The 21,042-nt window shown below is 39.5% G+C and overlaps 1 protein-coding gene across 1 annotated transcript in view; it reads right to left on the minus strand.

Annotated features, from left to right (window-relative positions):
* Window positions 1–21,042, minus strand: part of NVL (nuclear VCP like) — a 48,336-nt gene that overhangs the window by 1,853 nt on the left and 25,441 nt on the right. The window contains exons 15-21 of the mRNA XM_060754192.2: window positions 17,131–17,235; window positions 14,878–14,940; window positions 14,597–14,716; window positions 13,697–13,796; window positions 8,973–9,079; window positions 5,309–5,385; window positions 2,084–2,172 (exon numbers count right to left, since the gene is read on the minus strand). Of these exons, the coding sequence (XP_060610175.2) occupies window positions 2,084–2,172; window positions 5,309–5,385; window positions 8,973–9,079; window positions 13,697–13,796; window positions 14,597–14,716; window positions 14,878–14,940; window positions 17,131–17,235 (661 nt within the window). The remainder of the gene's footprint in view (window positions 1–2,083; window positions 2,173–5,308; window positions 5,386–8,972; window positions 9,080–13,696; window positions 13,797–14,596; window positions 14,717–14,877; window positions 14,941–17,130; window positions 17,236–21,042) is intronic.

Below are 21,042 nucleotides of genomic sequence, written 5' to 3' on the forward strand. Positions count from 1 at the left end.
TATCCATTATATGCATAGAATCAAATTACACAAATCATGAGAATAAATATCTGCTCTGCAGAGGTTAATATGTCCATTTTCAGATATTTGCAGGTCTTACGTGATTAACAATAATTCCCTTTTGTATATTCAGCCACTGGGGATTCTGAGTGGCAGAGCAGAATGAATCCCTCTACAACAAAAAGTACTGTACTTCCATTTTGCCCTCTAATTGAATGTCTGCTACTTGCAGACCTAATGCAGAAGCCTATGCTTTGTGTGTGGTGGTGGTGCTTGCACTGACTACAGTATTCCAGCACAACTCCAGTTAAAATGTAAGAAACAGGGCTTTTATGTCTGATGTATTCCACTGAAGTGTGCTCATTTCTTAAGGCTTGAAGTATGAACCTATTCCATTTTTAAAGAGGTGGAGAGAAAATCCCAAGACCAGAATCTGCCAAGTCTGGAACTTCTCATTGCATGAATCCCTGTCTTTCGCAGGAATGCTACATACTCCAAGAGGCTAAAGGCTCCAAGAGTCAGAACAATGACTAATGTTTATTTTCAAGTCTACTGATCTGATCTAACTACAGCATTCCTAGCTAAAGTGTCAGATTCTTCTACAGCTTGCCAGAAAAAAACATCTGAAAAGATGCATCAAATGAACATAACCAAGAAAATGTTAACTAAGAATATAGCTTATTTGTATTAGATTCCATTCATGCCAGCCAGACCAAAAGGTGAAGTCTGAATACAAGAGGCTAGATTTGAAGTTTGTATTTTATTTCTTTTATTTTATTTCTCAACTCTAATATCTAAAGAAGCAACATTAGCACCTAATGTATCTATTTGGTGGATTTAAGTAGAAGCTAATTAAAAATAAGACAAATATTAACCTGTTCTGCTTTCTGAATTATTTATAAAGCTCCAGGAGGAAAATAGTGCATATTAGACATTCAACAAAAAACATCTAAGCGAGAATAATTCTATTTCAAAAATCCACTGAAGCAAAAGAAGGCATTTGTCTTGCTGAGATGCAAACAGGCTGATTTTATGATACTTCATGTAAATTTAGAAATTTGCTTTGAGTCACAGTAATGATTTTTAAGTGGTTGCTTTGCTATTTTGGAAGCCTCTTTTCCAAACAGCCAGTTGCATTTTTGTAAGCTCTTCAGCCAGTGAGCAAGCAATGAATGACCTCTACTGATAATGATGTTCACCACATTTTTTCGTGAGATTATGAGTACTTCAGAGACAACAGGCATAAAAGACTTTGCCTTCTTCCTTTTAAGTGTTTTGAATATAAATTCAATACTTCGTTGCTGCTTCTTTTTAATAGAATTGGCAAAACACCAAAGCACTTTAAATAACCTTTTTAATGAAGTTACTGCTGCTTACATTTTCAAAGTAAAAATTTCATACAAATTAATAGATCTGCTAACCTCACACATTGAAATACATTTGAATTAATGTGTGCAGCCAGGTCTTGTGCAAATACTGGAATAACATTTAAGATAATGTTGGGTTGCAGTTCTCTACTATGCATTTATTTACAAAGCTACCTACTGCAGAGTGCTAAATATTGTAAGGTGATGGTACCAGCAATGATATTGAAGCACATATTTTTATGTGTATATTGGCCACTGCACTCAAGTTCCATCAATGCAATGAAGGCATTGTGATTTATGGAACTCATTTCCCTGCTTGCAAACTATTTGTCTCCTCCTTACTTTACAGACCACTTCCTTGGCTAGAATCTGTTGCTTGCCTTCCTGCTAATCCTTGACTAAGTTTCAGACTATTAGATTATCATATACCTCAGGCTTAAATATATTTCTTGAATAATTTAGGTGTCCTGAGAAACTTCTGTCCACTTGATATGTAAGGAAGAAGCATCGTGAACTGTGGGAATGGGAAGAGAGGCTATGAAAAGATACAAATCTTAATTCTCTAAACACTGGAGTTTTATGGAGAGACATGAACGTTAAAGGCCCACCCCCATCATTACAGAGAAAAACCAAGCAATGGAAAACCTCTTCCTGCTCCTCTGATTGACTCTGACCTATCTCTAGCTGCAGACTGTGTTTAATTTCCTTCTCTTTACCTTTCCTGTTTGTGGTGCTGAATGCTGCCATTTCCTCTTTCAGGGCACAAAGAGAAGCTTCTCGCACTAAAGCTGAAAGATCCGCCCCCCTACAAAAATGCAAAACAGAAAGACAGTCATTTTGGTATACAATTCTAACATGAAAAATGCAAAATACCTGCTGGCCAATATAAAGAGAGGAGCGGCATCAAAATGTCTCCCTACAAATGTTTAAAATCCATCTACAGATATTTAAAATCCTGTTCCTTAGGATGGGTGAACTGCGGACAATGACTATCATTCATTCTTATCTCACTTGTCCAACCCGCCACTCGTGAGACGCAAGGCAGCTTACAAAAGTTGAAACAAAGGCTGGCATCCTGTTTGCGTTTTGTGATGGTTTAAGTTGTACTTGCGTCATTGCAATGCATTTCTACAGTACGTAACAGGAATTCTGTAGCACTCCAGGGACTGAAAGATCTTGGAAGCATACGCTTCGTAGACTTAAATCTACTTTCTCAGTAAAAGTCTATTTTTACAGTACTTGTAAAGACAGGAATTTTCTTTTGACTATACAGTAATGAACTCCTGCCCCAATTCACCTTATAACAAGCATAGACACCCCCACAATGAAATGAAAGAGACGTTTCCAGCTATTGAATTGAAGCTGAATGAATTGATAGGACATCTTCTGCATAGAGCTTGCATGCATCGCCAGAAGTCTCTTTAGAGGCCGGGCACAGCACATCCAGCTGCAGGGAAATAGCTGAACTTCTCCACCCTTGGATCCCTGACAACACAGAAGTAGCTGTGTTGAGGTGTGTTGGTGTGGGCTCCTCTGCTCACAAGCTGTTTTGTTTTTGGAGTGATGGGAGATATAGCTATGGAGACCTGGCTAAGTGACAAGCATACATTTTGTGGTGCAGGATCCTGACCAAACGCTGATAAAAGCATACACAAAACGTGAATGAAATTACTATTAAAATGCAATTAAGCCATCTTGGCAATTAAAACAATTCAAAGTAAATCCATTAAAGACAAAAATGACAGCCAGCAAATAAAGCACACTATTAAAAGTCCTTACAATCAAGTCTTATAATGCTGTTGTAACAGAACAATTTTCACCTTCCCATGGAAGGACAGTGAGAATCATCCTAGCCTTCCTGGGAATGGAATTTCAAAACTTAGGGAAGAGTCTTCTTCCCTGAATTCCCATCTCAAGTGCCTCTGAAGGTGGTTTGACTGAGAAGGCCTTCCTTTAAAAATCTTAAGAGGACAAACAGAGTCATAATGGACAATAGGATGATAACATGGGCCTGAGGTGTGCAGCGCTACATAGGTCATAAGCAGCATTTTGAATTGTGTCAGGGAAAGAATAGTCAATCAGTGGATCTGTTGCAACATGCAAGTGATACGTTTCTGTAACCAGTTCTAGTTAAGGATCTGGTCACACCTCTTTAGGCTAATTAAAATTAGGTATGCAGCATTACCTAAATGGGATGAAACTAAGCCATGCTTCACTATGGCTTTCTTTCAGCAAGAGCCTTATAATGGGCTTCTTCGGGTCTACTGAAACCATGGTACACTGACCACTCCTGTTACTTACTCAGCCAGCAGCCCAGCCTCTTTAATGTGCTAGCATGCCAATGGTCTAGAGCAGTGGTTCTCAAAGTGTGCTCAGGGGAGCCCTTGGGGCTCTGAAAAACATACTAAGGGGCTCCTTGGGTTTCTGCTATTATTATTATTATTATTATTATTATTATTATTATTATTAACATTATTAACATTATTTGTATTACAAAGGCTGGATGGCCATCTGTTGGGAGTGCTTTGATTATGCTTTTCCTGTGTGGCAGAAGGGGGTTGAACTGGATGCCCCCTGGGGTTTCTGCAATTATTATTATTATTATTACTATTATTATTATTATTATTATTATTATTATTATTATTATTATTATTAGAGTAGTAGTAGTAGTAGCATTACAAGCATTACAAGGGCTGGATGGCCATCTATTGGTGATACTTTCATTGTGTTTTTCCTGCATGGAAGAAGAGAGTAGAACTAGAGAGCCCCTGGGGTTTTCCACTGAAATACTGTTAAGTTTATGTTGGTCAAAAAGCTTGCCCATGCCTGATATATATACATTATATATAATATAATATACAATACTATAAACATTTTTGGGGCTCTACATGAAACCTTTGCTTCAAAAAGAGCTCTGCGGATGAAAAAGTTTGAGAACCCCTGGTCTAGAATATGTGTCATGGCCTCTCATATCACCAAGGATTGTGACCACATCCTTGGGCTGCTCAAACTGAAAGTTATTCATTAACACTGGGCAAACAGAGGCCAGACTTACATCTACTGGACCTATATCCACTATGACATCTAAATCAGAATAAATCTAATCAATTCTATCTGTGAACTGCCAGACAAATCTTCAACAGCAGGATGTCAAGTTGTCTGCATTCTTGTATGGGCATGAGAGATTAGTCTGAAGATGTAGCACCTTTAGTATTACTTACATATTTTGGGAACTGAAATTAGTACGAGTTAATTCTGTAACAATTTTACAGAAAAACAAAAATACAAAAGGTGCCTTATGCAGAAACAGACCACTGGTCTACTGAGCTCAATAAGACCAGTCTTAGTTGGCAAGTTACTCTAGATGTACTCAGACAAGCTAGGGACCAATGCTGAGATCACTGAATTCTGGCCCTTTTCCTTTGTAGAAAAATCATGAAGTATATGCAGAACTTAATCCCCTTTCACACTTCCATTCCCTTTTGCTTTTGTGTCATGTCCTAACTGGATTGCAAACCTGAGAGCAGGGAACTGGTTTGTTGTTCTTTTACTTATAAAGTACAATTTACAATGATGCTAATAAATACATCAATGATGATGATGGTGGTGATGATGATAATAAAAATAATAATAATAATAATAATAACGTTAAAATTAAAGAAGTTCTATGTGGAATATGAAAGATAGATCCTTTGCCCTTGTGAAAGGAAAATAAACTCAGCTGAATCCTATGGGCGAAATTAGTTTTTCTTACACTTCCTCTTACAAAGAGAGTTCAGTGATTCAGAAGACATTATTAAAGATGCAAATAGCCAATCATGCAAAGCAACATTTCAAGCTTCTATCCTGAAAAAAACAAAACCATAGAAGAATAAGAATTAAAAACAAACAGCTCCTATGAAACCAATGAAATATATTGGAGGGGGGCGGGTACAACTCACGTATAACAATCACAACAAGGATTGCAAGCAATTTCTTCAAGATCCACATCAGTGTCAAGTGGGGGCCGGGTTCCATCCTATAGAAAGTGACAACAGAGAAGCAGTTTAAACCAGTGGTTTATCTTGGTCCCTCAAATACTTTGTATTTCAGTTCCCAGAGTCCTTGATCAATGTTAAACTGGCTGGGGAGTTGAAATCAAAAACATCGGGATAGCTAAAAGTAAAAAAAAATGCTATAAAAAAGATGCTATTTTCCATCTAGCATTTTTCAAAGTAATTTTTATAAAATCATAGAGTAGTAAGAGTTGGAAGAGACCACATTGGCCATCCAGAACAGCCCCCTGCCACGCAGGAAAAGCACAAAGTACCCCTCAAAGATTATTGCCAGTGGTTCTGAAATTACCTCTTTTGGTTCCTTCAATACTTTTGGAAGTAGTGCATCTGGCCCAGGTGACTTGAATTCATTCAGAGTCTACAGGTATCCCTGGACTACTTCTTAAAGAAGTACTACTCTGGACTACTCTTAAAGAAAGGCAAGGAAGTTCCCTCAGAAAAATATTGCCAAGAAGTTACCCTAATAGAGCTTCTTGGTGCAATCCCCACTAAGATCCTAACGTGTGTTTTCAGCCCACGAGTCAGGTAAAGACATGGTGTATACAGGTTACAGAGCACTGCATTACAAGGTTTACTCAACTGGTGCTTGAACCAACTGATTAATAATACTCCACTTAGGCAGAAAGGGAGATGTTGACAAGCTGGAATGTGTCGAGAGAAGAGTGACTAAAATGATCAAGGGTCTGGAGAACAAGCCCTATGAGGAGCGGCTTAAAGAGCTGGGCATGTTTAGCCTACAGAAGAGAAGGCTGAGAGGAGACATGATGAGGGCCATGGATAAATATGTGAGGGGAAGTCATAGGGAGGAGGGAGCAGGCTTGTTTTCTAGACACAGAACAATGGCTTCAAACTACATGAAAGGAGATTCCACCTGAACGTTAAGAAGAATCTCCTAACTGTGGAAGCTGTTTATTTACAGTATTTCTATACCGCTTTTCTCACCCCTAGGGGGATTGTTCAGCAGTGGAACTCTCTGCACCAGAGTGTGGTGGAGGCTCCTTCTTTGGAGGCTTTCAAACTGGATGGCCATCTATCAGGGGTGCTTTGAATGTGATTTTCCTGCTTCTTGGCAGGGGGTTGGACTGGATGGCCTACGAGGTCTCTTCCAACTCTATGATTCTATGACTTCATCAAGACAAGTTTCAAAATTTGACCTTGTTTCCTGCCAACACTCCATGCCTTTGTGGAAGATCTGACTAATGCACTGACTGTATGATCTGTCACCTGAAGTTCCCAAGATTTTGCACACTGTAGCAGGAAAACTCCCTTATTTAATTAGTGGAAGGACAGCAATTGAATCAAAGGCATGTCCCAACAATACTTGTGTCATGTAACTCCTCAAAGCTGCAAATGTTTATCCAAATCAAACAAATGTTTAATAAATTATTGTAGTTGTAAAACAAGGTGATAAAATGTGGTCGGTGCCTATTAAAAGCCAGTATAAATTAGCTTTGTAATGCCGTATTTTGGAAGGGAGGCAGAAAAATATGGGATGAGAACATCACCCTAAAATATAATAATTGTGAAAGAGCTATAGAGAAACTTTAAAAGCAGCAAAAGTTTCACCTAAAGTGACCCTATCAGGGAAACTTCTTGGCAATATTTTTCTGAAGGATCTTCCTTGCCTTTCTTTAAGAGAATGTCACTTAACCAAGGCCTCCAGCCCTGGTCTCCTGAGTCATAGACTAACACAAAAGCCACCACAACATATGGAGTCTCCCTAAAGGTATCAGATTCAGTCTGATCTTGGAAATGAAGGAGGATCATCTCTGGATGGGATAACACAAATAAATATAAGGCTCTGTAGGTCAAAACCACCTCTGGATATTTTCTGCCTAAAAAAACCCCAATGAAGTTTATGAGGAATACAAGGCACCTTGAAGATGCACACATACATGTTCATAGAATTGTGAATATCTTAAAATATCTTGGTTTAGAATTATTATTATGTAAGCCCACAAGCCACCATCATTCAGTGAAGTTGCTGATCTTTATAGACTCTTTTGGTGTCATGCCCTACCATGGTGTCATGCCCTACCATGCCCCTATATTATGTTTTCTGTCCATGAGTCAGGCAGGGACATACTGTATACAGATTATAGAGCACTCCATTACAAGTCATATTCCTTGAGTCTCAAGACGAGGAATTTGATCTTACTTCTAACATGGTAGGTCAAAAGGTAAAGGTTTTCCCCTGACATTAAGTCCAGTCATGTCCGACTCTGGGGTTGGTGCTAATCTCAATTTCTAAGCCAAAGAGCCGGCATTGTCCAAAGACACCTCCAAGGTAATGTGGTCAGCATGACTGCATGGAACACCGTTCCCTTCCTACAGAAGCGGTACCTATTAATCTATTCATATTTGCATGTTTCCGAACTGCTAGGTTGGCAGAAGCTGGGGCTAACAATGGGAGCTCACTCCGCTCTCTGGATTTGAACTGGCAACTTTTTGGTCAGCAAATTCAGCGGTTTAATCCAATGCGCCACCGGGGGCTTTTACATGCCTGATTATATGTTTAGTCTTTAGGTTTTAAATTGTATTGTTTTTAGCACTTATTTGCACCTTTGAGTCTCTATTAAAAGAGATAAGTGGCATATAAATCATCATCCTCTACATGTAAGATCAAGTGTCAGCAAGGCTTCAAATTTGCATTCACCAGTTTTTACTCTTCCTACCATGTGGTAGGAAAGGTAAAAAGTGGTGAATGCAAATTTGAAGTCTTGCTGAGACTTGATCTTACATGTAGAGGATGATGATTTATACGCCATTTTCATCATATTTTTGCTAGTTTGAGAGTGAAAGATTACAGCAATTCGCAGCAAACATAGAAAAAATTCTCACTATAAAGAAGTTAGAAAGCAATTAAAATCTTAATTAAAAGTCACAAACCGTTAAAAGGAATGAACAAAAATGAAACAAAAACATTATACAAGGCCCGTTTTCCCACAAACTCAGTTCTCAAAGGTCTACTGATCACCAGGTTAAATGGTTAGAGTGTTCAACTATGGCTCTGTAAGCTGGCTTGAAGGCAGAAAAGAACAACAAATTCAGCTGCAGAGACAGTGGGAGTTACAATTCTACAAGGCAGAGTGCTGCACGATTCCCATACGCTTATCTAGAGAGGAGATGCACCTAAGACATTCACGTCCAGGCTGGTTACAGATGAACAACTGAGAACAGTATTCAAAGGAGGTGATAAAATTCAGTTTTCTGGCCAACAGGGACTTATAAGATGGTTAAGCAAATAACTTTTTTGTACTCCATCATCCTTGTGTGGATTTTACATCACTTTTGAATGAGACAAAGAACTATCATTTTGTATTTCTTCTTCAAGACGAAAATGCATTTATACCTGAGCGATACATGTCTGAAACCCAAAATCACAAGAAAAACATCACTTTGTAATTAATTCCTCTTTGATCCTGCAGCTTAGCCAAAATATTCCCAAAGGAGATGGAATAGCAATTATTAGATGAAAAAATTGGAAGGAAACCTGAGTATATGATTCCCCCCCACAACAACAACAACAACAACAACAACAAAACCTTACTTTAGTGATTGTCTTTAAAATGGCAACACGATCCATAGGTGGTGGCAAACCCACATAGAGTGTTTTATCCAATCTTCCTGGGCGCAAAATAGCTGGATCAATAATATCTATTGGAAAATGGTATTATTAAGACTTTGAATACGAAACCGAAATCATAAAACAAAATATATTCAGAAGATATTCTATAGGGAGGTTTACAAACAAATAGTTAACTATTGAAAGTAAAGCATAGCACCTCCAGCAACAGGAATATCATAGCTTACCAAATATGTATAGATCTTATACATCAAGGACATTATCTAAGTAGCTTTATCCTTCACTGCTAAATTGCAGATGTATGCACATAATATTAGAGAATGACATGCAGTATAATCTTAGAATTAGAATATTTCATGTATTCTAATTTCCCTCTTTTTTCCTGGCACGACTGGAAGGAGATGAGAAACATCAGTCTGATATCAAAATTCTAAACTGTGGTTAATCTAAAGCAGGGGTCCACAAACTTTTTAAACAGAGGGCCAGGTCACAGTTCCTCAAACTGTTGGAGGGCCAGATTATAATTTGAAAAAAAAACATGAATGAATTCCTATGCATACCACATAACTTATTTGTAGTGCAAAAATCACTTAAAAACAACACAACAATTAAAATGAAGAACAATTTAACAAATATAAACTTATTAGTATCTCAATGGGAAGTATGGGCCTGCTTTTGGCTCATGAGATAGGATTGTTGTCATTGTTGTTGTGTGCTTTCAAGTCGTTTCAGACTTAGGTTAACCCTGAGCGAGGGCCAGATAAATGACCTTGGAGGGCCGCATCCGGCCCCCGGGCCTTAGTTTGAGGACCCCTGATCTAAAGTAAGGGTTGTCAAGTAAGGGTTGTCAATAGGTTTTACAGTAAGAATTAAGGTTAGTCAATTTGGCAGAATTCCTCAAGAAACCAAGAAAAGATAAACTTTTGAATCCTAAACTCACTAAGGCTTGTTCTTGTTTCTTAACAAATAATTCCTATTTGAACTTGAGTCAACAGTGTCGGTGGTGGCCAGGAGGACCTTTGCACAGTTAAAGCTTGTGTGCCAGTTGCAACCGTACCCTGAAAAGTCTGACTTGGCCATGGTGGCCCATGCCTTAGTTACCTCCAGACTGAACTACTGCAACACACTCTATGTGGGACCGCCTTTGAAAATGGCCTGGAAATTGCAATTGGTACAAAGGTCAGCGGCCAGACTGCTAACTGGAGTGAATTATAGGGGGAGAACAACCCACCTGTTAAAACAGCTCCACTGGCTGCCAATAAGTTTCCAGTCCCAATTCAAGGTGCAGATTATTACCTACAAAGCCCTAAACAGTTTGAGTCCAGCCTATCTTCGCGATCACATCTTTCCCTACAAACCTGCGTGAGCTGGGGAGGTCCTTCTCTCACTCCCACCTCCGTCACAAGCGTGGTTGATGGGGATGAGACAGAGGACCTTCTCGGTGGAGGCCCCCCAGCTCTGGAACTCTCTCTCGAAGGGAAATTAGTTTAGAGCCCACCCTTTCCACTTCCTGTAAAGACCTAAAAACATGGTTATTCCAATGTGCCTTTGATTAATCTGTTCACTAAAAGAATTGGCCCTTCTAACAATAACTTCATTCTTGACTCTTGCACTTTACTATTGTCCCTGCCCTGGAGTTGTACTGTCCAAATCTAACTTGGCCCTTCCAGCCTTATGTTTTCACTTTGCCATCAGCCCTGTCCTGACAGTTGTATTGCACAAGCCTTTTCCTCACCCCTTAGCTCGGAAATGTCCATTATGCTTGGTTACTGGTTGTTGCATGATGAATTATGTTTAATTATGTTTTTATGATGTTGTATATGTATTTTTATTGTGTTATATTTTAACTCTGTCTGACTGGGCTTGGTCCTCATGTAACCCACCCCAAGTCCCTTCCAGGAGATAGTGGCGGGATACAAAAATAAAGTTATTATTATATGTTATTAACTGGTGCACGCATTTTATAATAAATACGTTTGCAACATTTTCTAGCACAGTATCATGGGTACCTCCAAAAAGGGCTGAAAGGATAAATGTTACGCAGCTAAACAGTGGTTAGCCTTGCCTTTTCATTGGGCCAGATTGAGGTAACCTCAAAGCTTATATTTAGTTTCTGCCTTGCTAGTATTCCCATATTCTTTCATTAATGCCACAATAAGAGAAGAAGTAGGCTAAACATGCACAAACATATGGACATACCTAACACTGAGTAATGTCACAAATCCTGAGCCATTTTCTTCTGTCCATAAGCCTTTTGCGATATAATAAAGATTAAACTTGGGACCTACAGCATAAACAATTTTGTCTTCTATTACTCTGTCTCAATCTTGGTTTATCGAAATTCCAGGTGACAAGCGTGTATTTCAGAATGTCCTGCATGTCTCTTGTCCACAAGTACACCTAGCAACTTTCAGTGACATGCTTGGCTTCCTTGGAGCACGGAGCAGACCTGAACAAGAATGCTTTTAGAAGCCAATTCCAAGAACAATAACTCTTTCAAGAATCATTCTCAATTTTGAAATTGCATGGTTGACGCCTTTCAAGATGATTTAATCATGAAGAACAAGAACAAAGAAAATGTGCACGTCATGAAGAAGAGATGCAGATCTGCATTTGTAAAAGAGAAGACCTGATATTTATATAATACTAGCTTGGGTACCTGGTGTTGCTCAGGTTATTTGAAAAAGTCATTTTTTTAATTGTACAAAATGCCTAAGGTTGTGGGTGAACTACAACTCACATCATGCCAGATTAACCCTGAGAAACTCCATCAGTACTTGGAGAGAGCAAGGAACCCTGGGATATGGAGCTCACTGTAACCTCAATATTAGTAGAGGGAGGGCCACTAGTGTTTCCTGAGCACTGGGAGCTAGAGCTGTTTGTGGAAACGGGATGCTGTCTGTGTAAATGAACATCCTTGACACATAAACATTTTCACTTTTATTATATGTATATAGATTAGCTATGGAAGTATTACATTAGGGGATTTAATATTCTAATGTGGGGATATAACATTTAATATTTTTCTTCAAATATGTTCAATTGGTATTCAATAATCAAACAGATATAGTATGTACCTATATGTAACAAAGCTTGCTATATGTATATTCTGCCTCTCCTCCAAAGTTGCATATACAAATCTCTTCTCCCCTATTTTATCCTCACAACAAACTTCTGAGCTATAATGACTGTCCCAAGATCACCCAAGGAGTTTCAAGGCTCAGTGGGAACTGAATCCCTCAAATCTGACACTGTTCCCTCCTGGAGGTGTGGATGGAATCTGTCTACTTTAGTAAAAGTGTATAATGTTCGCTCTTATTATTTATTTATCGCATTTATATTCTGCCCTTCTCACCCCAAAGGGGACTCAGGGCGGATCACAGAACACATATGTGGCAAACATTCAATGCAGATTATACAGTGACAAGACAGACAAGAGATAGAGGTATATATGTAGGCTGTTTCCCACCCCCTAAATCCACACACACAACACTCACAAGCGCACTATGAGTATGTAGGAAAAAGAAAAGCCTCCTCCCTTGTTTCCTGATGATTGACATATGTCAAGACATCCACGTGACAAATTGGGAATTAAACACTTAGTTTAAAATATTATTTTTTATTTCCCTTTCCTTTGGAGGTTTGTTTTTCTTTTATTTATTTTTTTATGCTGAAGCTCTTTCTGAGTCTTGGGTAACATTGACTATTGTTGATACTGTTGTTATTCCGATTGCCACTTGAGTTGGGAAACAATCCTTTGTCAACTCCCCCAGGCTTCCAAATGTCAGAAGTAAGTCTTCCAGCTGGTTCAGTTGTATTATCCCTGCAATTATCTCTGTGGAGTGTTGTGTAGTTTCCAGGCTGTATAGCCATGTTCTAGCAACCATACAGCCCGGAAACCACACAACGCGCCAGTGATTCCGCCGTGAAAGCCTTCAAACAATACAATTCTCTCTGTGTTGCAAGAATATTAAAGGGACAGGTAACATCCCCACCTCCCACGTATATTAGCTCCACTCCCTGCCTGTAACCACTTCCTTGCTCGCTTGACTCAGATCTCTGCTTGTCAAACTCACTCCCGCTGAAGACGCAGGTTCACAGCTTGGGAGTGATCCTGGATTCATCACTGAGCCTGGAACCCCAAGTCTCGGCGGTGGCTGGGGAGCTTTTGCATAGCTAAAGCTTGTGCGCCAGCTGCGCCCGTACCTTGGGAACTCTGATCTGGCCACAGTGGTCCATGCTCTGGTTACATCCCGAATAGATTACTGCAACGCACTCTATGTGAGGCTGCCTTTGAAGACTGTTCGGAAATTAGTCCAGCGGATGGCAGCCAGACTGTTCACCGGAGCGCCATAGAGGGAGCACACAACTCCCGTTATGTCAACACCACTGGCTGTTGGTCCATTTCTGAGCACAATTCAAAGTGCTGGTCTTGGCCAGCATATTATGATAGGCAAACCAAAAAGGTGGAAGATCTCCAAGCCTGGAGGCAGTTTTGATACGATTTGAAAAACTCAACATCACGCCTTTCACATTTCTGCTAATAAAATACACCATTTATCTCTATTTCTATACTGACATAATCTCACTAGTCGCATCCTTTATTATGGGCAAACATATGAGCATACAACAGAGCAACAGCTATGTGATGCTTCTAAGACTAGCTTTAATTTCTTAATTGTTCTTACCTGGCCTGTTTGTAGCTGCCATAATAAAAACCTGACGACGAGATTCTAGCCCATCCATCTCTGTTAGCAACTGGTTCACTACCCGGACGCTGGCACCTGACTGAAATAATGAGAATACAGTGAAATCATAAAGACAACATAAACTGATTATGCCATCAACAATCTGGAGGGAGAAGGCTGCTGTTCTTCATAGCCTTCTTCCCTCTGGATGATGCAATATTATTTCTTGGCTCAATTGCAACACAAGTTAAACTAGTTTTAAACTATCATCCCACTCAAAAAAGATTAACTCTAAGAATAACAAGACTATCACATCTTAATAAAACAACAACAACAACTCTCTCTCTCTCTCTCTCTATATATATATATGAATGTTAGAATGTTGAGGAAAAAAAGACTATCACAACTTTTTTAAGGATGAAAAGAATATAAAGCAAAAACAGATATAAACCATATTTCATCCCATTTCAGGTTATAATTCTATATCAAGAACTAATTCATGGAAAAGATGCCAGGAATTAGCTGATATTGTAACACCTGAGTGCATGGAAAGGTGCCAACCTTATCTGGCCCATCTTTAGATAAATAAAAAAGCCTTCCAGTTTAGAGAGGAAGTGGGCTCCTAAACCTAATTTGCTGGGGTCATAAAGGGATGGGTGGGGCAGGAAATGCTGCCTCAACTGTCCTTGAGAGATTATCCTGCCTAGGCCCAGAAGCAGATGAAAGGGCCTACCTTGATCCCAACTGCCATTGCCCTAGTCTCAGAAAGAGAGAAGAAGAGGAAGTATCCACTGAATTTAAATCCCTCCTATTTTGAAAGCAAATACAACTGAGATAACCCATTCATTAATATTCCTCCTATCTCAGCCAAGTGACTGAAGGAAATATTTGTAGGCTCACCTCATGGTCGGATCTCCGAGGACACAAAGCATCAACTTCATCGAAGAAAATGACGCAAGGTGCTGAATTCCTTGCACGCTGGAAAACCTGACGTACGGCCCGTTCACTTTCCCCAACATACTGAAATAGGAATTTTACACAACATGACTTTTTATGGAATCTCTGGTTTTACAGATTAACAAAACAAAGCTGGATGATTGGACATGTTTTATTCAAAGCACTGCTTCAGAACTTTTGAATACATTCTAACATAATCAGATAGCAGTAAAACCAGAACTCACCATATTCAATAGTTCAGGGCCTTTCACAGAAATGAAGTTCAGTCCAGACTCATTTGCGACAGCCTACCAAGAAAACATGAAGATGTGACTGATTTAATATACTATGATATTTTAAAAGTGTATTTCCAGCCACAAAGCTCCTCCCAATAACAAAAAATAACATGATAGAAATATACAAACAAATCAAAGAGAGGAATTCAAGAAAGTACCTTGACTACTGGTCTAGCTTGCTTCTGTATTACAGACACTGATGGAGACTGACTTTCCAGGATTTCTGTTAGCAGTCTTTTCTAATCCTATACAGAAGCTGAACTGGAACATTTTGTACACAAAGCATGTCTTCTCCCATAGAATTGCAAACCTAGATAGCTCCTGACTGTAACTAAAATCACTAAGCAGCAAAATTTAAAGTGACCAGCAACCAAACCAGGACAAGGAGGAAAAGACAGAGATATCACACAACTTTCATCTGTGATATCACACAACTGTGATCAATATAATAGATTTTCAGAGTAAGGTTAGTGATGGAAAACAATGTACATAACATTCAATTCCAATCTCAAGACAAAAAAAAATGAGAAAACCATAGATTCTTGAACTAGGGACTTTAAAAACACTGCACTGCTCTAAGTTGAAATTCCTTGAATTTTAGAATAAAATTCAACACTGGAAATCACTGTGTAGACATGTGCCAGTATCCCACAATAAAAGGCCTGCAAGCAAAGCAATCCCGAGAGTGACCTGGCAGAGATATTTGTCTTGTGTTTGTTTTACCTTTTCCTTCTGGGGCAATTTTAGTCCCAACCTGAATAATCTATACATAAGTGGTGACTGACCAATTCAATTTATTTTTAAAAGCTGGGATTAAAAGTGGATTTAGTGTGGAATATCCAGCAGGAAATTGTATCCTGTCAAGAAACTACAAGTGTTACCAATCTGTACCATGAACGTGGGATAAATAATATTGTCTATCTTGCTTTAGGGTCAAGGTAGCTCTATAACTGACCTTAAATTCATGGAACGTAACTCCTATTTAATCACCAGCATTTTTGAACATCAGGTCCAGTATCTTGTTACCCACAGTGGTCAATTAGACCTCTAGGAAGACCACAAACAAGATAAGAAGAACACAGCTATCTCCTGCTATGGCTCCCCTGCACTGGGTGTTCATATGGCTACAACTAGTGCATAGAACAGTACTATAATAACTCAGAGATGTTACCTTTTCGAGACAATGAATCCTGGAATATTTCTGCAAATTTAGCTATTAGTAATAGTCAGGGGATCCTGAGAGCTGTAGCCCACAAACAAATGTTTTCAAGCCCCGAGCATCACAAATGATAGCTGACAATAAAATATCCAGTTTTTTTTCCTTTTAAAATCAGGATTAATCATAGCATGGTAAAAATATGATAGCTGGGACCCAGTGCTGGTAACGCTACGCTGGTTCTCTCAGAATGAGAGAAGGGAACACGTGCACGAGACAGCACACTGAGAGATGCAGCTGTGGCAGGATAGCAGTGAAATAACGTAACGCAGGTGGGACAGTGAAGTAATCTAATAGTTACTGGATTTGATTGATTTTTCACCACTGCTTGTATTTCTCCCCTCTTTTTTATCCTTCTTACAGTTTTGAACGTGTTTGCATAGGATCTCCGGATAGGCTACATCAGTATGCTTGGCTGATTCCTCTTCCCCTTTCTAGCGAACTAACTTGCCGACTCTGTTGCAGCTGAATCTCTCATTCTGTGCGATTCCCTTCTCTAATTCTGAGCTGCGCTGCGCAACCAGCGTAGCGCTACCAGCACTGAGTCCCAGCTATCATACCTTTACCCATAACATATTGTAGTTTACATTTCTTCCTACTCAATGCTGTGAGGGATACATCTTTCTGTTGGCCTTGCTATTAATGTTCAGAATCGTACTCCAGTATATTAAGTCAAAAGGATAAAACCCCCTTTTTTTTATTCTGCAAGTTCCATATACCCATCATGATAATATAGGTAATGATAAATCTTCCCATTGTTACATTTACAAGCTCCTTCTAGAGCCATCTAAATTAATGGCTATCACACAACTTCACATTATTTGTGGCACATGGAGACAACCAAACAAACATGAACTATACAATAGCATACAATGAACATCAAATCATAAGGTTAACAAAGATAAAGTGAGAACTTGTACAAATTATGTTTAGAATCCTTAGCTAGTCAGTAGCAAAATAAAGCAAGGCAGGCAGCTGCTCATTACCTTAGCAAGCAGTGTTTTGCCACAACCTGGAGGGCCAGCAAGGAGTATTCCAGCTGGAGCAGTGAGGCCAAGAGCTTGGAACTGTTCAGGATTCCTAACTGGTGCCTAAAACAGAACAGGTGCCTTGTGGGTAAAACTAGAAAAAAACCTCATTTTTGGCAATTGTTAATACATTTTTGATAGAGATTAAGGATTTTGAAAGTGGCATGACAGAGATCCCAAAATTAAAACAAATCCAAAATTAAACTTCCAAGAAGCTTCCAAAAGAAGTAAGAAATAAGTTGTTATTCAGCACTTTATCACTCAAAGAATTACTGCCCAGTCAGCCTGACATCAATAACAGGAAATATTCTGGATCTAATCATTATGAAAGCAGTCTGCAATCACTTAGAGAAGAAGGTTGTGATTGCTAAAAGTCAACTTCATCACACTACCAGTGGTTCTCAACTTGTGGGTCCCCAGATGTTTTTGCCTTCAACTCCCAGAAATCCTAACAGCTGGTAAACTGGCTAGGATTTCTGGGACTTGTAGGCCAAAACACCTGGAGACCCACAGGTTGATAACCACTGTGTTAGGCAATGCTTCTGTTAGGTGGATTTGTAATTGGTTAAGCAACCAATGTAGTCCTGGAACACCTTTTTACCCAACACCACACAATGTTTAGATAATCCAATAAGTAAAATTTATGAATTTATGAATAAGTATAAAAAGAAAAATGCAAGTTAAAAAAGAAGCAACAAAAGTAAAAAAAGTAATTCCCAATGAGATCAAGAGCTCATCAGTTTTTGAACTAAGTCATCAAAAAGCAATCCACAGATACTTGAGTTAACACAAAGCAAAAGAATCCTCAAGCAGAATATTGTTCAAAAGTTATATCCCTAAATATGAAAACTGGAACATAAGAAAGGCAAAAACCCCAAGAACATTAAGTCATAAACAGGATATATTTAGCCTGCAGAAGAGAACGCTGATAGGAAATATGATAGCCATGTATAAATATGTGAAAGAATGTCATAAGGAAGAGGGAGCAGGCTTGTTTTCTGCTGCCCTGGAAACTAGGACTCGGAGCAATGGGTTCCAATTACAGGAAAGTAGACACTACCTGAACATTAGGTGGAACTTATGTTTAATTGTGGTTTTAATTTTGTAATTTGTTATGTAATGCCTTTGGAATGGGGCCCATTGTAAGCCGTCCTGAGTCCCCCTTCGCGGGTTGAGAAGGACGGGATAGAAATTCGAGAAATAAATAAAATAATAAATAAACCTTCTGACTGTAAGAGCTGTTCAGCAGTGGAACTCTCTGCCTCAAAGTGTGATGGAAGCACCTTCTTTGGGGGCTTTTAAACAGAGACTGGATGGCCATCTGTCGGGGGTATTTTGATTGTGCTTTTCCTGCATGCCAGGGGGTTGGACGAGATGGCCCATGCAGTCTCTTCCAATTCTATAATACTAACAGAAAAACCTAAATAAACTTAATGATACTTGCATGTGTGGTAATAACTTGAAAGTAAGTATGGAGTAAGACTGTCATGGAAAAGGTCATTGAGAAGGTAAGAGATCTTTAAAAAGCAACCGCTCATTGTCTGCTTTGTCAGGGTCCCCAAAAAGACACTGGGGTCCATCCCGACCCCTGGATTCTGGAGCCTCCAGATTCTGAATTATAATCTGAGGCATGTACTTTTAAAAAGAGTGCTGCGCTTATCTGCTCTTCCTGCCTCCATGCTTCAGTTAATCAAAAACACTCTGGACCTGTTTTTCTCTGCCAGGAGCCCTTGGCACCAAATGTTTATTCTTGTTGCAAACTTAACTACTTACAGTTACTTACAGAGAGGCGATCATGACGGAAGAGAGAGATCATGGACATGGTCTCCACTTTTTATAGCTAACACTCCTTTCCTTATCTTTTGATGACACCTCTGGAGTTTTTGGTTTTCCTGCTGACCAGATATTTTGTTCTGGGTTCGGCCCCTCCATATCCTGAGTAATTTTAACCCCTCAGTAACCCATGCTATCTGGTACATGTCTTTGGAATGGTTTTCCTGGTCTATAATATGCCTTTGGGTCTTGAAGCACAACTTAGTCAACATGAAGGAGAGAATATACTCACGTGCTGTTTGATTGCAGGAATAAATACAGGAAGAAGAGAAGACTGAGATTTTTTGGGTTCTTTTAGGGAGGGGGTGTAATAACATTACCTATGTAAACTGTTGTAAAACTCACTCAAGAGTAACACCAAACCTTGAAGCCTTGACTGCAAGTTCTAAAGCAATAAGTTCAAATAACATCTACATCTGTAATCTCTGCTGAGGCCATTCTGCCCATGTATTTGCTTATTGATTGAAAGCATTTAACACCACTTTTCAGACAATCACAGAACAGTCTACGTGAGAAAACCGTTTCTACCCATGAGGTAAGGAAGCAACAGGCAAACAAGCACCCAACTACCAACTCTTAAAAGTTACATATTCATTATTTTTAAGACTACCTATAATAGGAACAATTCAGGGAGAGGAGGAGCGGGAGGAGCTGTTCTTTCAAGCACAGCTAATGGAAAGGCTCTGTACCTGACCTTCTTCTCCAAAGCATTACCTCTGGTGGTATCCACAAAACATTCTTGAAATTAATGCAATATATTTAGATATAATTCAAAGATCACCCTATGCACCACTGGATCTTAGGGAGCTTCTATAAAATATTTCCCAACCAATTAACACAAGATCCAAACACTCAAAAACTGAGAGTAATGCATTGAAAGAGGAAGACGTTTCTATACATCACAGCAAACATTTTCCACAACTAAGAACTATTTAATAAGCTAACTCTTCAGGAAGCACAGAGCACTTTGCCCTCCATCTCTGAAGCCAAGAAAGAACAGTGGATAAAGCTAATAGAGAGTTTCATATATGCTGATTATCGTGCCAACAACGCCCATGCAGAGAGCTTTGAAATGGTTGAACAGTAGCTGCCTGAAGCTTTAGGTGCTCTTACTACCTATTACAGGGGAAAACTAGCTGATTCCTAATCCATCTAAAACACAGACATTTGCTTTTCATCTTAAGAACAGACAAGCATCTCGAGCTCTGAGGATTACCTGGGAAGGAATCCCACTTGAACATTGCAGCAATACCTAGGAGTTACCCTGGACCGTGCTATGACGTACACTGCTTGAATATCAAGCAAAAACAGTATCATACGAAAGCTGACTGGCACAACCTGGGGATCACAACCAGATACGGTGAAGACATCTGCCCTTGTGTTTTGCTACTCTGCTGCTGAGTACGCATGCCTAATGTAGAATATATCTCACCACGCTAAAACGGTGGATGTGGCTCTTAATGAGACATGCTGCATTACCACAGGATGTCTACGCTCCACACCACTGGAGAAATTATACTTTTTAGCCGGTACTGGACCACCTCACATTTATCAGGAAGTAGCAAGCAGTAATGAAAGGACCAAGGCAGTGAAATCTCCGTCCCGTCCCGTTTGGATATCAGCCAGCACGCCAATGCTTTAAATCAAGAAATAGTTTTCTAAGATCAACAGAGATACTCGCAGGAACACCTCACCAAGCGAGAGTCCAAAAGTGGCAGGCTCAAACCCAGCACCTCAATCCGTGGGTGATACCAGATGAGAGTCCACACAGAAGACTGGGCAACTGGGAGGTGTTAAACTGACTGTGCTCTGGCACCACGAGATACAGAGCCAACCATAAGAAATGGGACCACAAAGTGGAGTCCATGACATGCGAATGTGGAGAAGAGCAAACCACAGACCACCTATTACAATGCAGTCTGAGTCCTGCCACATGCACAATGGAAGACCTTCTTATAGCAACACCAGAGGCACTCCGAGTAGTCAAGTACTAGTCAAAGGATATTTAGTATAATGCCAAGTTTTTTAAACTTTGTG

This window comes from Anolis sagrei, chromosome 1, assembly GCF_037176765.1.
Source record: "Anolis sagrei isolate rAnoSag1 chromosome 1, rAnoSag1.mat, whole genome shotgun sequence".
NCBI lineage: Eukaryota > Metazoa > Chordata > Lepidosauria > Squamata > Dactyloidae > Anolis > Anolis sagrei.